The sequence below is a fragment of the Neovison vison genome, chromosome 4, assembly GCF_020171115.1.
Source record: "Neovison vison isolate M4711 chromosome 4, ASM_NN_V1, whole genome shotgun sequence".
Lineage (NCBI taxonomy): Eukaryota > Metazoa > Chordata > Mammalia > Carnivora > Mustelidae > Neogale > Neogale vison.
In genome coordinates, this window is record NC_058094.1 from 205,038,345 (window position 1) to 205,055,510 (window position 17,166).

At 34.5% G+C, this 17,166-nt stretch overlaps 1 protein-coding gene across 6 annotated transcripts in view; it reads right to left on the bottom strand.

The window, feature by feature from the left end:
• Positions 1-17,166, bottom strand: part of POT1 (protection of telomeres 1) — an 80,169-nt gene that overhangs the window by 39,102 nt on the left and 23,901 nt on the right. For all 6 annotated transcript variants that reach the window (XM_044246502.1, XM_044246505.1, XM_044246500.1 and 3 more), the window contains exons 5-7: positions 15,541-15,654; positions 14,728-14,775; positions 12,422-12,536 (exon numbers count right to left, since the gene is read on the bottom strand). In XM_044246502.1, coding sequence (XP_044102437.1) covers positions 12,422-12,536; positions 14,728-14,775; positions 15,541-15,654 — 277 coding nt within the window. The remainder of the gene's footprint in view (positions 1-12,421; positions 12,537-14,727; positions 14,776-15,540; positions 15,655-17,166) is intronic.

Genomic DNA, 17,166 nt, shown 5'->3' on the forward strand with positions numbered 1-17,166 from the left:
AGCTATCATACGCTAAGTCCCTGTTCCTTACTCTTTTTCTCTTGGCTTATTTTTTTTTTTTGGAAGTATCATCCATGACTTTTATTAAGTTTATGATTTCAAATTCTTTAATATGATTTTTATTAACAATTTATTAACAAAGAAAGAAGGAAACAAAAATTCAGATTCAAGAAAACAAGTGGCATTCAGAAAAATCTGTCCAGAGGTGCCTGGGTTTATCCAACTCTTGATTTTGGCTCAGACTGAGATCTTGGGGTCCTGAGATTGAGCCCCAGGTCAGGATCCATGCTTAGCAGGGAGTATGCTTGGGATACTCTCCCTTTCCCTCTGTGCCCACCCCTCCCCCCAAAGATGCAGGCTCTCTCTGGAATAAATAAAATGTAAAAAAAAAAAAATCTGTCCAATAACTAGCTCTCAATAACAAAACAAGTACAATCTAAATGAAATATTAAATAGCTTTCAGGTTCTTTCAATTAACATGATTCATGAGTAGAAACCAAGCTACCCATTTTAACAAATACCAACAAGGCAAACTGCTATATGTTTTATTTTACTGCTTCAAGGAAGTGAAGTGTCTTACCAAATAAATAATCCATCAAAAAAGGCTACATAAACTAATAAAAATAATTTCTTTCCCAATGCCTCATTTTAACTTATTCCCAAATGTAGGAAAAATAACTTGTGAAATTACAACCAACTTACAACTTTATATTTTAACAATGAAGTTACAAAATTAAAAGACAATAGTCCATTTTGATAGTTAACACCAGCAGGAAAGTTAGGAAGAATAGAAAGAGCTTCCATAAATCAGTATTCTTACCTTACCTACCTAAATAGTGCATTTAGGTGCTAATGTAATATAAAAATAAATATAAATTACTTAAAATACATTTTAGGGTATTAAAATATATATTTAAACTTGATAAAGACTTGACTTTCATGCTTTAGTAAGACTTCATATGTAAACTGCTGACAAAGTATTTAACTTTTAAGTTCATGTAACCTGATTAAATCTGGAAAAGATAACAAATGATAAATTAAGTCCTATATTCTGCAATCTTGAGTAATTCACCTAATTTCATCAGCATGATTAAGTGTAAATTGCCTTGGAGTTTTATAAGGGAAAGCTGGTAATTCATCCAATCAAAGAAGCATGCATGCACGTACAAATTATACAATCCACAAGAATATTCCCCCATGAAAGTTGTTTTACCTCCTTTTTATCTACTATAGCACTGTTTATAAACCAATCAGTATTTCAGTAAGTTTCCATTTATATAAAAGTTTATTACTGAAACACCCAAGTAAAAGTTATAAAAGCAAATCACTGAATCAAGACAATATTATATACTACAATCTTATAATTTCACAGGGAAATTTTATATAGTAGCACTTGCTTTATTTTTTATTTTTTAAGATTTTATTTATTTGAGAGAGAGGAGAGAATGGGACAGAGTGAGCATGAGAGGGGGAAGGTCAGAGGGAGAAGCAGATTCCCCACTGAGCAGGGAGCCCCACGTGGGACTCAATCTCGGGACCCCAGGATCATGACCTGAGCTGAAGGCAGTCACTCAACCAGCTGAGCCACCCAGGCACCCAGCACTGGCTTTATTATGTTGGTGTGAAATTACATAAATATCCCCTCATGTTTTGATTATACTGAAAAAGGTAATGGAAGGAAGGAAAGAGAAGCATAAATATTATGCTAGAAATATACATACCAACACTGAAAACAGAGCTACCCTATGACCCAGCAATTGCACTACTGGGTATTTACCCTAAAGATACAAACGTAGTGATGATCCGAAGGGGCATGTGTACCCGAATGTTTATAGCAGCAATGTCCACTATGCCAAACTATGGAAATAACCTAGATGTCCATCAACAGATGAATGGATAAAGAATATGTGGTATATATATACAATGGAATATTATTCAGCCATCAAAAGAATGAAATCTTGCCATTTGCGACGATGTGGATGGAACTAGAGGGTATTATGCTTAGCGAAATAAGTCAATCGGAGAAAGACAACTATCATATGATCTCCCTGATGTGAGGAAGTGGAGCTGCAACATGGGGGGCTTGGGCAGTAGGAAAAGAATAAATGAAACAAGATGGGATTGGGAGGGAGACAAACCATAAGACTCTTATTCTCTCAGAACAAACTGAGGGTTGCTGGGGGGAGAGGGGTCAGGAGAAGGGGGTGGGGTTATGGACACTGGGGTGGGTGTGCGGGGGTAGGTGTGTGCTGTGATGAAGTGCTGTGAAGTGTGTAAACCTGGCGATTCATAGACCTGCCCTGGGACTAAAAATACATTATGTGTTTATAAAAAAAATCTAAAAAAAAAAGATCTCTCCCTTTGCTCCTTGCCACACTTTATCTCACATTCTCTCTCTCTCTCCAAAATAAATAAATACATAAATTTAAAACAAAAACAAAAAACAAAACCCACAGAATAGATAGATAGGTATGTAGGCTGATATTTCATAAGTTCATAAATGTTATTCTGGAATTATGTTCTGGAGTTTTACATTTTACTCCATGTACTGAGCAATCACAATAGATGGTATTCCTAGGTATGAGGATTCATGGTAATACTTTAGCAATGGTCTCTATCCTCACAGAGTCTGTATTGAAAATAAGAAAGACAAAACAATTAGAATAATTTTTTAAATAATTATAAAAGTATACTGATACTCAGCAAAATGAATACATGCTACAACATAAATGAACCTCAAAATCATTATGTCAAGTGAAAGAAGCCAGAATCAAAGACCACATGCTGAATGAGTGCATCTATATGAAGTATCCAGAAGGGGAGAGAGACAGAAAGCAAATTGGATACTGCAAATGCAAACATATTCCTCCAAGTCTTAAAAAAGCACTAAAATGTTAAATGAAGAACTAAAAAACTGAATTTAACAATAAGACTGTATTATTATATCTCCAAAAAGTTTATGTGGAGATTGCAGCAAATACTCTAATGATTAAAAATTGGACAACATCTGAATAGTCCTCCTCTCAGTTATGGAGAACTATCACAGGGTCACATACTGTGAGAAGAAAATTCATCTTAGGCTCTCTGATAAGTGTTGTTTCACAGATCTTTATGTACAGGTATGTATACTGTACGTGACTTACACATCACATTATTTAATAAATGCTTTTAAAATAAGTGAGCTGCCACCAAAAAGATCATTTTGTACTACATACAAAACAAAATTCCAGGAAATATATGCAATATCTGTTTTTAACAATATAAAAGAATTTTAAGAAAATCAGGGCTACTGTTTTTCAGATCTTATAGTGGATGGAAAAGCCTCTCTAAAAAAAATTACAACTCCAAATGCAGGTTAAACATTTGTATTTCAAAGACCATCAGTACTCTAACTAAAATGCTGGGAAAAACATCTTAACACTTATGACAAAAAGAAGAGACTAATATCATTAACACATAAGAAGCTTCCAGAAATTGCTGAAAAAAAAAGACAACCAAACTGAAAAAGAGTATACATTTTGATTTTTCTCAATCGTGATTTGTAAAGTGGAGAGAAAGCAGTAAACAGAAATAGAAGAACTTAAAAATGCAGATGGAAAACAAAGCAATTTGTAACTTGAAAGTAATTTTTGTGAACCTAAATATTACTATAATCCATTTTACCTGAGAAGTAATGTAGCAAAGCATTCCACTGATAGCTGCTTAAAACATTTTATCTGTAATAATTCTGAGTACATCATCTTTTAAAGGCCAACTGCCAACTATATTATAATTCTATCATATAAATAAGGTTACTGGTTACATATTTATTAAAAATCAGTTCTACCATGTATAAAACCATGAATACAAAATATACTTTTAAATTATGGTCTAGAATATAAACAAAGTGTACAGCACAAAGTATCCTAAGTCTTTAATAATGGTCCCTGAAAAAGACTGCAACAAGAGCATGAAATCATGTATCAGTACCCTGCAGACATTCCATTGCTTAAAATTATACTTAAGTCAACTTCTTCAGCAGTTAGCTTTTGAAACTGAAAGTCCACATTTTCATTATAAAAGTCTGACAACTGCTGTTGCAATTCCAAGATCCGCAGTGTTGGCCTCTTCTTCCTCATCTATCAACATCCAATTTATCCTCAAAAGTTCAGCTCAAATTCAGTACCTCTTAGAAGGCTTTCCCCTGTTAGCATTAATCTCTCCATTCTCACTCCCAAAGCACTCTGCTTGCTTCTTTTGTTATAGCATATAACTATGCCTCAGCCAGTTGATTAAATTTAGGTCTTCCTCATCTCCCTCATGATAAACTCTCAGAGAGTTTATCACTTTATCACTATGGACAACAACTAAGTCTAGTACAATGCTATAAAGGCTGGCAAAGAAAATGTTTAATTAAATGAATAAAAGCATGCAACCTAAGTTATAAGAAAGAATGAGGAAATAATAGTACTGGTTTTTATGACCCATTAAAGCAATTCAAATTATAAACTAATGAAACATAAGGGTGGTTTTCTAAATTAGCAGGCTAATAATTTCTTAGAGGAAGAGGTCATAAAAAAAGACTCAGTCCTATGATATGAACTGAAAGCCAGATGGAGACCTCAAGCTTCATCACAGTCATTCCTGAATATAAGCAAGCAAGCAACACAAAAGTTCAGAGACAGGGGAAGAAAGGTCTTTCTCCACCTTCATTTTCTAAGTGGAAACCAACTTCTTACTGTCATGGACAAAAAAGCAGGAAATAGTAATGAAGAGAGGCTTAGCTCACCTCTCCAAGGCCTTAAAGAGGTAAGTAATGACTAACCATGCCCCCTAGATGCCTTCCATTCCTGAAAGACAGTCAAGAACTTGTGAAGAGTCTTATTTCGCTCAACTAGACATAATTTTTTAGCTCTTGGGAAATGGAAAACTCCATGCCTGCCCAATCCACAATCTCTAGCCTTTAGAAGAGGTAAGTAAATTCAATAGACTGTTCAATAGTCTATCTTACATAGCCAACAATAAGTGCAGAAATAAAAGTTGAGTCTTAAAAATTGAGGAAAGACTAAAAACAAAGTGAAATCACAAACAATTATAATCACTGTATTGTAATTACTATCTATCTTAAACATTCCTTTAGGTTGTAGAAACAGTGACTTAGATATCTTTGCGTTTCCCAAGTCTAGTGTAATACCTGGCATATAACAAGTACTTAATAAATGTCTGTTGAATAAATGAGGAAATGAGTGAATGAAAAAAAACTATAAATTTATTTATTTTAAAAACCATGCATTAGGGGCGCCTGGGTGGCTCAGTGGGTTAAGCCACTGCCTTCGGCTCAGGTCATGATCTCAGGGTCCTGGGATCGAGCCCCGCATCGGACTCTCTGCTCAGCGGGGAGCCTGCTTCCTCCTCTCTCTCTGCCTGCTTGTGATCTCTATCAAATAAATAAATAAAATCTTTAAAAAAAAAACCCATGCATTAAACAAAAAATATATTTGTGGTTTTGATATTGGCTGAATATTCATAAGATATTTTTTTTAAAGATTTTTTTTTACTTATTTGTCAGAAAGAGAGAGAGTGAGTGAACACAGGCAGACAGAGTGGCAGGCAGAGGCAGAAAGAGAAAACAGGCTCCCTGCCCAGCAAGGAACCCAATGTGGGACTCGATCCCAGGGCACCGGGATTATGACCTGAGTCGAAGGCAGCCGCTTAACCAACTGAGCCACCCAGGCGTCCCTTGCCTGCATATTCAAATAACATATGAACATACTGTAGATGAGTAGTTTGCAATCTGGGCTTCAGAGGAGGGGGGCATGAACTTTTGATATGGTACGTTTAAGTCTTTAGGCATGCATGTGCATTTTTGTGCGGCAAGCGCTACAGCTGTCATCACATTTTTATAAGGGTAAAGGACTCCTAAAGGGTTAAAATTTCCAAAGATATACACAATTCCGGACTTCAAGCTATATTACAAAGCTGTAATCATCAAGACCATATGGTACTGGCACAAAAACAGACCCACAAATCAATGGAACAGAACAGAGAACACAGAAATGGACCCGCAACTCTATGGTCAACTTTGACAAAGAAGGAAAGAATCTTTGACAAAGAAGGAAAGAATATCTAATGGAAAAAAGACAGTCTCTTCAACAAATGGTGTTGGGAAAATTGGGAGAACCACATGCACAAGAATGAAACTGGATCGCTTTCTCACGCCATACACCAAAATACATTCAAAATGGATGAAAGACCTAAATACGAGATAGGAATCCATAAAAATCCTAGAGGAGAACACAGGCAGCAATTTCTTTGATCTCAGCCAGAGCAGCTTTCTATTAGACATATCTCTGAAAGCAAGGGAAACAAAAGCAAAACAAAACAAACGAACAAAAAACTCAACTACTGGGATACTTCATCAAGATAAAACCTTCTGCACAGAGAAGTAAATGTCAATAAAACTAAAATGCAACCTATGAGATGGGAGGAGATATTTGCAAATGCTGTATCAGATAAAGGGCTAGTATCCAAAATCTATAAATAACTTATCAAACTCCACATCAAAAAACAAAAAAATCCAGTCAAAAAATGGGCAGAAGACATGAGCAGACATTTCTCCAAATAAGACATACAGATGGCTAACAGACACATGAAAAACTGCCCAATATCACTCTTTATCAGGGAAATAGAAATCAAAACCACAATGAGATACCACCTCACACCAGTCAGAATGGCTAAAATTAACAAATCAGGAAACAACAGATGCTGGCAAAAATGCAGAGAAAAAAGGAACCCTTTTATACTGTTGGTAGGAATGCAAACTGGTGCAGCCACTCTGGAAAACAGTATGGAAATTGCTCAAAAAGCTGAAAACAGAGCTACCCTATAACCTCACAATTGCACTACTAGATATTTATCCAAAGGATACAAAAATAGTGATTTGAAGGGGTATAGGCACCCTGATGTTTATAGCAGTATCACCAATAACTAAATTACGGAAAGAGACCAAATGTCTATCAACTGATAAATGGAGAAAGCAGCAGCAGTATGTATATGTACGTACACACACACACACACACACACACACACAATATCAAATACTGCTCAGCCATCAAAAAGAATGAAATCTTGCCATTTGCAACAATGTGGGTGGAACTAGAATATAATACGCTAAGCAAAATAAGTCAATCAGAGAAAGACAAATATCCTATGAGTTCAATCATATATGGAATTTAAGAAACAAAACAGATGAACATAGAGGAAAAAAGGGAAAAAAAAAAACAGAGAAGGAGGCAACCATAAAATAGGGTGCCTGGGTGGCTTAGTGGGTTAAAGCCTCTGCCTTCAGCTCAGGTCATGATCCCAGGGTCCTGAGATTGAGCCCCATGTCGGGCTCTCTGCTTAGCAGGGAGCCTGCTTCCCCCTCTCTCTGTGCCTGCCTCTCTGCCTACTTGTGATCTCTGTCAAATAAATAAATAAATAATCTTAAAAAAAAAAAAAAAAAGACTCATAACTACAGAGAACAAACTGAGGGTTGCCGGCAGGGAGGAGCATGAGAAGATGGGGTAACTGGATGAAGGGCATTAAGGAAGGTATGGGATGTGGTGAGCACTGGATGTTATATGTAAATAATGAATCATTAAATTCTACCCCTGAAACTAATAATACATACTATGTGTTAACTAACTTGAATTTAAATAAAACCTAAAAAAAAAACCAAACCCAAAACCTTTCAAATATGCATTATAAATTTTAAAATATAAAAAATATAATTAATATACATGTAATTTTACATCATACTAGATGCTTTAATCTCTCTTTGATAAATAAGAAGTGTCCTGGATCTAATGGAACACCAATGAGTTAAAATTATTCAGTAATTAATAAATTCTCTTTAATGTGGAATATGTAGTTCGTTATACTTTTAAAAATTGAAAGATACTACATAATCATTTAATATGCAACCAATATTACTCATACAAAAGAAAATAATCAAATAATAATGCTAATGACATTAATGTATATATGTCAAATCATTCTCCTGAGTGAAAATATTTTTACACAGCCAAAAATAGCATTCTATAGCTAGGTGGGATGTTCTATACACAGGAAAAAACTCCCAGGGCCCTATATCCTAGCACCCTATCCCAAGAACTAAAAGAAAAAAATAGACAGGGTCTCTCAAAAGTCCAGTGTTTTGGATACTCCTCTAAAAATTTGATTATAATGCTCAGTTTGCGGCTAAAAGAGGTATCTTTTTATAAGATAATGAATAGCAAAAGAAAGATGTGCTCCTCGAAACACTGTAACATCCAAAACTGTTCAAGATTAGTCAAACTGCTTTCCAAAAATGGAGACTTTTAATGGGAGGCAGGTATGAAAATCAAGTAATTTTGGAACATAACGCATTCCTCTGGTAAGCTAGGGAGTAACAGGCAATGTGCCACATCATGTGGCACAAAAAGGCTGAGACCTGTAGGATCGCAGAGTTTGGGGAAAGAAAAAAAAAGGCAGGAGGGAGCAGAGGTGGACAGTCAAAAAATGATATAAATATTTTGGCTATCCTCTCCTTTCCTCTGATTCGAATATTAGAAAAGTAGCACAGAGTTCCCTGTACTCCTCCAGTTTGCTCACAGAATGAACAGGCATTATGATACTGATAACAAGCAAGGACAAGCCACATACTATTAAGCCAGGAATTATTTTATGGCCAGCTTACATTGATCTTATTTAGCAAGAACAGACAATAGGAACAGAGTAAATGTGTCTCAAGCTTAAAGAAATTGTAGGCTATTTCTTAGAATGTGAGACAAAGCTAAAACTAAACTTCTTAACAAACATTAACTAAAGACATATGTTATCTGTGTAAGGCAAAAACTGACATACCCAACTGTGTCTAGCCAGTTCTCTGAAGCAAAAGTAAATGTGAGGCTTTCAAAGATAATTACTATAAGATCTCAAAATCCTCAGGCAGCAATGCCCTTGCCTTCATATAAAAGAGGACATATCATGTACCCCTGATGAATCATTATCAAAATCAATTTTGATGATGCAATTATCTTTTACTAAATGTTGTTTCCATAATCCTTGAGAAATTCTCGGTTTTCATAATGAATCTTATCACAATTGAGTAAGAAAGAATGTAATTATTTATACTGTCCTTTTAACAACAGGACTGACAGGCTTATAGAAAAAAAGCTACAACTTTTCCAAGACTGAATATAAAGATTGGGGAATAAACATTTGCTACCAGAAATAAGACAGCAGCATGTAGGTCATATGCAATCATTATTAGAATGAAGAGGAAAGTCTTGATGAAAAATTTTAGTCAAGGAGCACAAAGGCTAGAGTGTACCAAATAGCCTCAGTAGCACTGAATTTAACATTTATAAAATAAATCTTAATGAAAAATTCCAGCTAATGATACAGAACAGAATAAACTTCTTTCCATTTACCTAAATTTGAGCTGCAAAAATGTAACTTTCCTCCAAATAACTAGTTATGTACCTCTGGATGTAGTATTTAAAATTGTGGCTCAGTTGGTTAAGCAGCTGCCTTCGGCTCAGGTCACGATCCCAGCGTCCTGGGATCGAGTCCCACATCGGGATCCTTGCTTGGCAGGGAGCCTGCTTCTCCCTCTGCCTCTGCCTGCCTCTCTGTCTGCCTGTGCTCGCTCTCTCTCCCTCTCTCTCTGACAAATAAATAAATAAAATCTTTAAAAAAAAAAATTGTGGTCCCACATTTTCAAAATAATATTGCTTTATGTAATACAAAAAAGGCAGAGCTGTGGATTGTTCCTGCACATTTATTCTGGTACATCTCAGTAGTAATACTAATGAAGTCGATCCTTTCCTCAACACGAAAGTGTTATTTGTCCGACTCTCCTACAGCATGTTGAAGGATGAGTGCTATCAATAGAAATAAAAAGTGTAACTAAAGTTATGTAATAGATAATTTTAAAACTTTACCCTTACTGGCAGTAAAGACATGTGACTGAGTTTCAATGAATATGTTGTGGTAAAATTGATGGCATTTATTTTAATTCAGTATCTCAGAAAAAATAGAGAAACATATTATCGTCGTAATAACAGATGGTTCATTACTACTCCATGAATTTTTTTATTAAGGGACTGGATCCAACTAAACGTATCTGATAGAGACATAAAATGTATATGAATATATAATAAAAATAATAGTTCCCCAAGGCTTTCATTATATACACATGATTTAATAACATTGTCAGAAGAAAACATGATTATGCTGTCAAGTAATAACTTAAAATTAATATTGAGTCATCAGTGTTTTAAAAACAACTATCATTTTAGTCTATACTATTATTTGTTATTCTTGAATACATTTGTTGATTAATTTAATAAAAACTTTCAGTGACAAGAATTAGCGATGTAGCAAGTTCAAAAAGTTTTTAAGTTCTATCTTTTACCAAGTCAGATGGACATAACTGGCAGTCATGTAGCTTCTTCATAAATTCAGCAGGCCAATTAGAGCTGCCAGATAACACTTACAACCAGAAGAGGATCACAGTGATCACACCTTTATAGCAAATTTACAGAATATTAAGATTCAGGTGACAATAAACCTGATGATGCAAACAAACCACCAAGATGAACACATGCAAGTAAATGTTGAAAAGTATGAGAGCTTGGAGAATGCAGACTGTGGGGATAAAGTCAAGTCAAATGAAAATATCTGAGAAACAAACACTTAAACAATAACTTCTCTGCTTCAACCTTACTGTTTAACATTCCCTTTCTGCTAAAACAGAAATCACCAGAGTTTTCAATAACACATCCCTCTGACGCCTTCAGACTTAGTCGCCACCTATTTCAAATTTCTCTGGATTTCATAGTTTTCAGTCACTTTCACAGAGTAAGTCTTTCCATTGTGCATTAACAAAACCCTCTGACTACATAAAAATATGTTTCCCTCATCTCCCACTAAAGAGTACACTTCGAGTTCACTCCACAATAATAAAATTTACATATATATAATTTAATAAAATATTTTTTAAAATATAAACTCAATGTGAACATCTTTGTGTTTCTAGGAAGAACCACGGCACCTGGCATGCAGTAGATAAAGACAGTATTTCATCAACAACACCACTGTGCATTTTTAGTATCTCTAAAATATGGCTACATCTTAAAATTAACAGTGAAGCATAACTTAATTGGCAGAGCTTTTCTTGATGATACATACATAATGGTGCCTTTTACAAATGCTGTTTCAGGTTAGATTAAATAGATTAGTAACTGTTAAATTTCAGTTGAACTGAATTAAACCAAGGTAAAGCTATATGGTGTCTCTACTAAATTAACCCTCAGAAAACTGAAATTCATATTTTTTTATTCTTTTCTATGTCAGTCTGTTTAAAATCAGACTGTTTAAACTGTTTTAAAAACCGTTTAAAAAGTAAATAAATAAATAAAGCTTGTATTTTATAGAATTAGTAGGTTATACCTTAATCATCTTTAAAAACCACCGAAGTACTATGCCTTTTGACTGAGGTGTTTAATTTTTTTACATTTGAAGTTATTACTGGTAGGAAAGGACTTAACTACTGCCATTGTGCTAACTGTTCTTTTAGCACTTTTGCCTCCGTATTTCATTGATTTTTTTTTTTAATGTAGCGACATGCTCATTTCCTTTTGTGTATCTTCTGTAAGTATTTTCTTTCTGGTTACCATGGAGTTCACATAAATCATCTTAAAGTTATAACAACCTATTTTAAGCTAATAAATATTATATATAAAAACTATACTTCAACTCCTCCTCACATATACTTTATTATTAACATTATAATTGGTATCTTTTTATATCGTATATTCATTAACATGTTCACAGATACTTATTTTTTATATTTTGGTCTTTTTTAAGTTCTATACCAGAATTAAAAGTGACTTACATACCACCATTACAGTACGAAAATACTTTATATTTAGCCTATGTCATACTTTTATATGCTGTCATATTGCAGTTTAGCATCCTTTTCTTAATTTAGTCTTTGGAAGTTAAAGACCATACTTACTTTATAAGTGAAAATGGCCAAAAATATGCATATGAATTATTTGGCAATTATAAATCAGACCTGAGGGGTGCCTGGATGGTTCAGTCACTGACATGGCTAATGCTGGATTTCGGCACAGGTCCTGAGTCCACGGGGCTGGGACAGTGCCCTGGGTTGGACTCTATGCTCAGCGGGGAGTCTGCTTGAGGATTCCCTCTCTTCCTCTCCCTCTACAACCGCTGCCCCCACTCATATGCAACCATTTGTGTGTGTATGCTCTCTCTCAAATAAATATTTTAAAAAATTACATAAATGAGAATTGAGCTTCTAAGACTTAACAGTACTGAAGGAGCTATGTTTCTGAAACCAATAAAGCAGCTCCAGCCCATTAAAATCTTTACCAATTTTAATACCTACCAGTTCCTTTGCTTAGATATGGAGGTTTAAAGAACTTCACAACACCATAGACATTGACAATTGTACCACCCTTAAGTTGATTCAGGGGTGTATATATATAATGTGTTGCTGGAACCTAAGAAAGCGAAGACAGTGAATATATCAACACTAAGTATTTACATTTTAGAATAATTTTATAATTCAATTTTAAAATAACAACCAATCTAATTGCATTTTTTTCCTTTTAAGTGTCTAAAAAGAGGATATAGCCTGAAAAAAAAAAGGAAATACACAGCTTATAAAGGTTACTATACAAACCAACCAGTTTTTCTTATGAAGAATTTTGATTATAAATTACGTAATTTGTACATAATTCTAAGAAATACAATTTAAGAATTTTTGGTTCTGGATTTTAACTTTGAGTAATATCACTTTAAAACTTGTGGTATATATTTCTTTTTTTTCCCCCTATATTATATAAAGATTTTACTACAGGTTTTTTTTTTTTTTTCCAATTTATTTATTTTCAGAAAAACATTATTCATTATTTTTTCACCACACCCAGTGCTCCATGCAAGCCGTGCCCTCTATAATACCCACCACCTGGTACCCCAACCTCCCACCCCCCCCACCATGTAAATGGTATAAATACATTAAAAATGGGAAAAACAGAAAAGAAAAATTGTCTGAAATAATTGTACATAGGTTTGGAAAGAAAGGGGAAAGTGATTTACAAGGACATGTCTGCGTATTAGTCAAACAATCACACATCTGGTCCCATCACCTATCCATCCCACCAACAACCAGAAATAAGGTTACTACCTACTGCACTATAAGTTAAAACTTTAAAATTCTAATCAAAATGAGTTAATTAGTTTTTTCAAAGAAGCTGATCCTTTAGTTCAAGTATAAGAAAGGTAATGCTTAGGAATCTCATCAAACTTTGATATAAGTGGGTTGGGCTGCTGCCTTTGGCTCAGGTCATGATCTCAGGGTCCTGGGATCGAGTTCCGCATCGGGCTCTCTGCTCTGCAGGGAGCCTGCTTCCTCCTCTCACTCTCTCTGCCTGCCTCTCTGTCTGCTTGTGATCTCTGTCAAATAATAAATAAAATCTTTAAAAAAAAATGTGGTAGCTCATTAATGATGGAAGAAAAATAATGGACAGCATATGGGACAGAAAGGGAAGATACGTACCTAGCTGACAAATAACTAGATCCAAGATATTAAAGTTATCTCGCTAATGTATAGATGAATGGGGCAGGCCAGCATATAGTTCAATGACACTAACCATTATGGTCATCCATGCAATGTACTTGTTAATTCATGAACAACAAACAACTTCTTGATTGTAATTTGACTTTCCATGTAAATAAGCTAGTATATACGTGCAGAGCATCTAAGTTATAGTCTAATAGATCAGAATATCTGGGATCACTGAAAAAACATTTTTACCAATTTCATAAGTTCTTTCCTTTACTTCTTCCTTATATACAGGTTTGTGGATTTATCAAATATTTGAAGCTGAGCAATGTAAAATAATTTTGAGAAAAACTAATACCTGCAGCTAATTCATGCTTTTAAAAAGGTATATCAACCCTTTTATTGGTTACAGTTTCTTTAAATAACAAATTTGAATTATATTTCCATATAGTATTATTATTCAAATTTAAAAGTTGTACCCTATAGTCACTGTTAACTAAAACAAAGTTCCTGGACTCTGTCGATTAGAAACAAAAGGTTTAAGAACATAGGCAGAAGGTAAACTTTATACTGAACTTCATCATATATATTACCCTTTTTCCAGTTTTACTCAGCTACATGTAGCTCACCTATAAAAATGGGAACCTTCCTATTGCTGTAACAGAATTTTATAAAATATTAAAAATAGATAAATGAAAAATATATCACAAGTATAATAAACTTCTTAAAATTAGATAATTTGTAAAACACAATTTGGCACACGATATTGTTTATAAATATAACTGAAAAAGAAACAAAAGTATCCGCCTGAGGTTTAAAAGTACTAATCCTAGTATCTTCACAAAATAAAATGTTTTCCCTTTTAATTTTTTTTATGTGTAGCTTATAGAAAATACCAACAGGTATTCCAAATAAAAGAACAACCAGTTATTAATTACTAGATAAATATATAACTCAAATTTAACATTATTAGGTATCAAAAAGGTAGATATTTTGTTTTCCCATTATATTACTATTTTAAAAATTAGACTGTAAGTGGGTATCATATATATACACGAAATACATACGTGTGTTATCTTTATGTGTGTGGGTGTGCATATTTTAAATTAAACTGAGTATTATCTTACCAAAGACATTGATTCTGCAGAAGAATCTCTGACAGATTTAACATAAACCTGAAAACAAAAAAAGAGGATTTACTTGTATACAACCATCCTCCAATGTGATTACAGACCATTAACTGCACCAAAACTACACACTTAACTGCGTAATATTCAAATTCACTAGAATGGCACAAAACTATGCCTTACATTAAGACTGACATGGGCAAAACTGTCTAAGATTCAGTCTGATCCATTAATTTCAATATTAGAGGATCACCCCTAGCCCATATATTGTATACTACAGAAAAACAGGCAGATGGTAGCCTGCAAGCACAGGACTTGGCCCAATTCTACTTCTCTGACAGCCTTGACCAAACTGATGGTCTCCATGTGTGCACACGCACACATGCACACACACAGGGCTGTGGGAGGAGGGGTGAAGTGGGAAGCAGAGAATCAGCATCTCTGTAAAGAACAAAATAGAAGGAAATCAGTTTTACCTAAAAAAGGGCACTTGATCAATTTAAAGTGAAATCAAGTAGACCATCAAAAAAGACTGATGATGTAAGAGTAAAGAATGAGATCCAGAGTACCTACAAAGTTTTAAAAATTCCATTAGTAAATAATTATTTTTAAGGGATCTTTTCTTTTCTACCTGGAATCATTCTAAACATAAAGCCTGAAAAGAAAATTTTTGCTTTAAACTTAAAATATTTAATTAAAATATTTCAGTCAGGCTAAATAGTTTATCTGCAGATTTACAGAAATACTGCTCCTATTCCATCCCCTTAGCTCATTAAAACCACAAAATGATTGGACTAAAAGTTATACACTTACATAAACAGTTGATCTAAAATCTTCAAATGCTTTCAAAAATAAGCGATGTTTACCATCTGTGCTTGTAGGTGAAGATGCCGACAACACAGTAAATCCAGCTACTGCAATGGTGTCCTACAGAGAAAAAATGGTTTTAAAGCATCAATATCTGTAATTCTGAATGTCACATAAAAGCTTATTTTTATTATTATTTAAAAACAGGAGTAATTTCTACAACATGTTAGAAAACAGGTTTAATGCTTCCTGAATATAAGACCGAGACTACGACTTCCTCTAGAAGGGCTTCAACATAGTCCTAGACAAGCATAATGTCTCACTTCACAGACCAGGAAAACACTAACTAAATCACTCAAAATTTTTTATTTATTTAGTGGGACTTCAAAAATCCATGTTTATCTCAATTTATATGAATAGGTTTGCAGAAATAATGAAGAGATAACAGATGATCCAAAAGTATTAAGAATGAAATTTAAATGAAACTAAATGTCAGAGTTGAGACTACATTGAGAAAGACATGCCCTTAGTATTAAAAACTCCATACTGTCACAAAGCTAATACATGTGGATATAAATCCAGGGTATGAGACATAAATAAGAAATTTCTATTTACCTACTAATAAGAAAAAAGTATTTTCCTTCTTCTAAACTAAGAAGCCAGTCCCCATTTATTCTTGCCTCTTCTCATTCATTAGTTAAATCTCCTTTTCTTGATTTCCAAATATTGGAACACACATTTAGCAAATTTTGTCTTGCTGCCCTATACATATGTAATATATACTATGCAGTAATATATGCTACATATATATATGTAATTATTATCCTACTCTTCTAATTTTAGCACCAAAATCTTAAGATACATTAAAAATTCCTGGGTTTTAGGCAGCTTCCTTCATAATCTTAATTTCTACCAAATGGAAGTATCCTGCATTACAGGATTGCTTTGCACATTTGAGGAAGGGTCTGGTGTCAAGTCCCAGGATTCTCTATTTAGATCCAGTTAACAAGGCTGTGAACACCCTGAAAGGCAGGGACCATGTCTTTTTTTTTTTTTTTTTAAGATTTTATTTACTTATTTAAGAGAGAGGGAGAGAGAACGCACTAGAGCGGAAGCGGGAGGGAGAGGAAGAGGGAGAAGCTGGCTCCCAGCTGAGCAGGGAGCCCAACACAGGGCTCGATCCCAAGACCTTGAGATTATGACACAAGCAGAACACAGACACGGATGCCAACACAGCCACCCATGTTCCCCATGCAGGGTCACGTCCTATTCTGCTCTATATTTATAAGGCTTGGCACAAAGTAGGCCCGCCATTAACAAACCGTGACTCAAAATATGGATCATATATGGCCTTCCTAAAATCTCGAGCCCTGTTCAGAACTTTCAGCTCTGCAACTTTCTGCATTTTTTTCTTTCTTTACATGAGACTATGAACATAACTGTGTTTGTGCTGATAATGCTAAATAACCACAACTCTTCACATATAAATGGGAGAAAATATTCCTTCTCACTGAATATTCTGTTTTGACCATGTTTTTAGGCAGTATGCATGTATGTATGTATGTATTTGTCAGAGAAAGGGAGGGCACACACACACAAGCTGGGGGAAGAGCAGGCAAAGGGAGAAGCAGG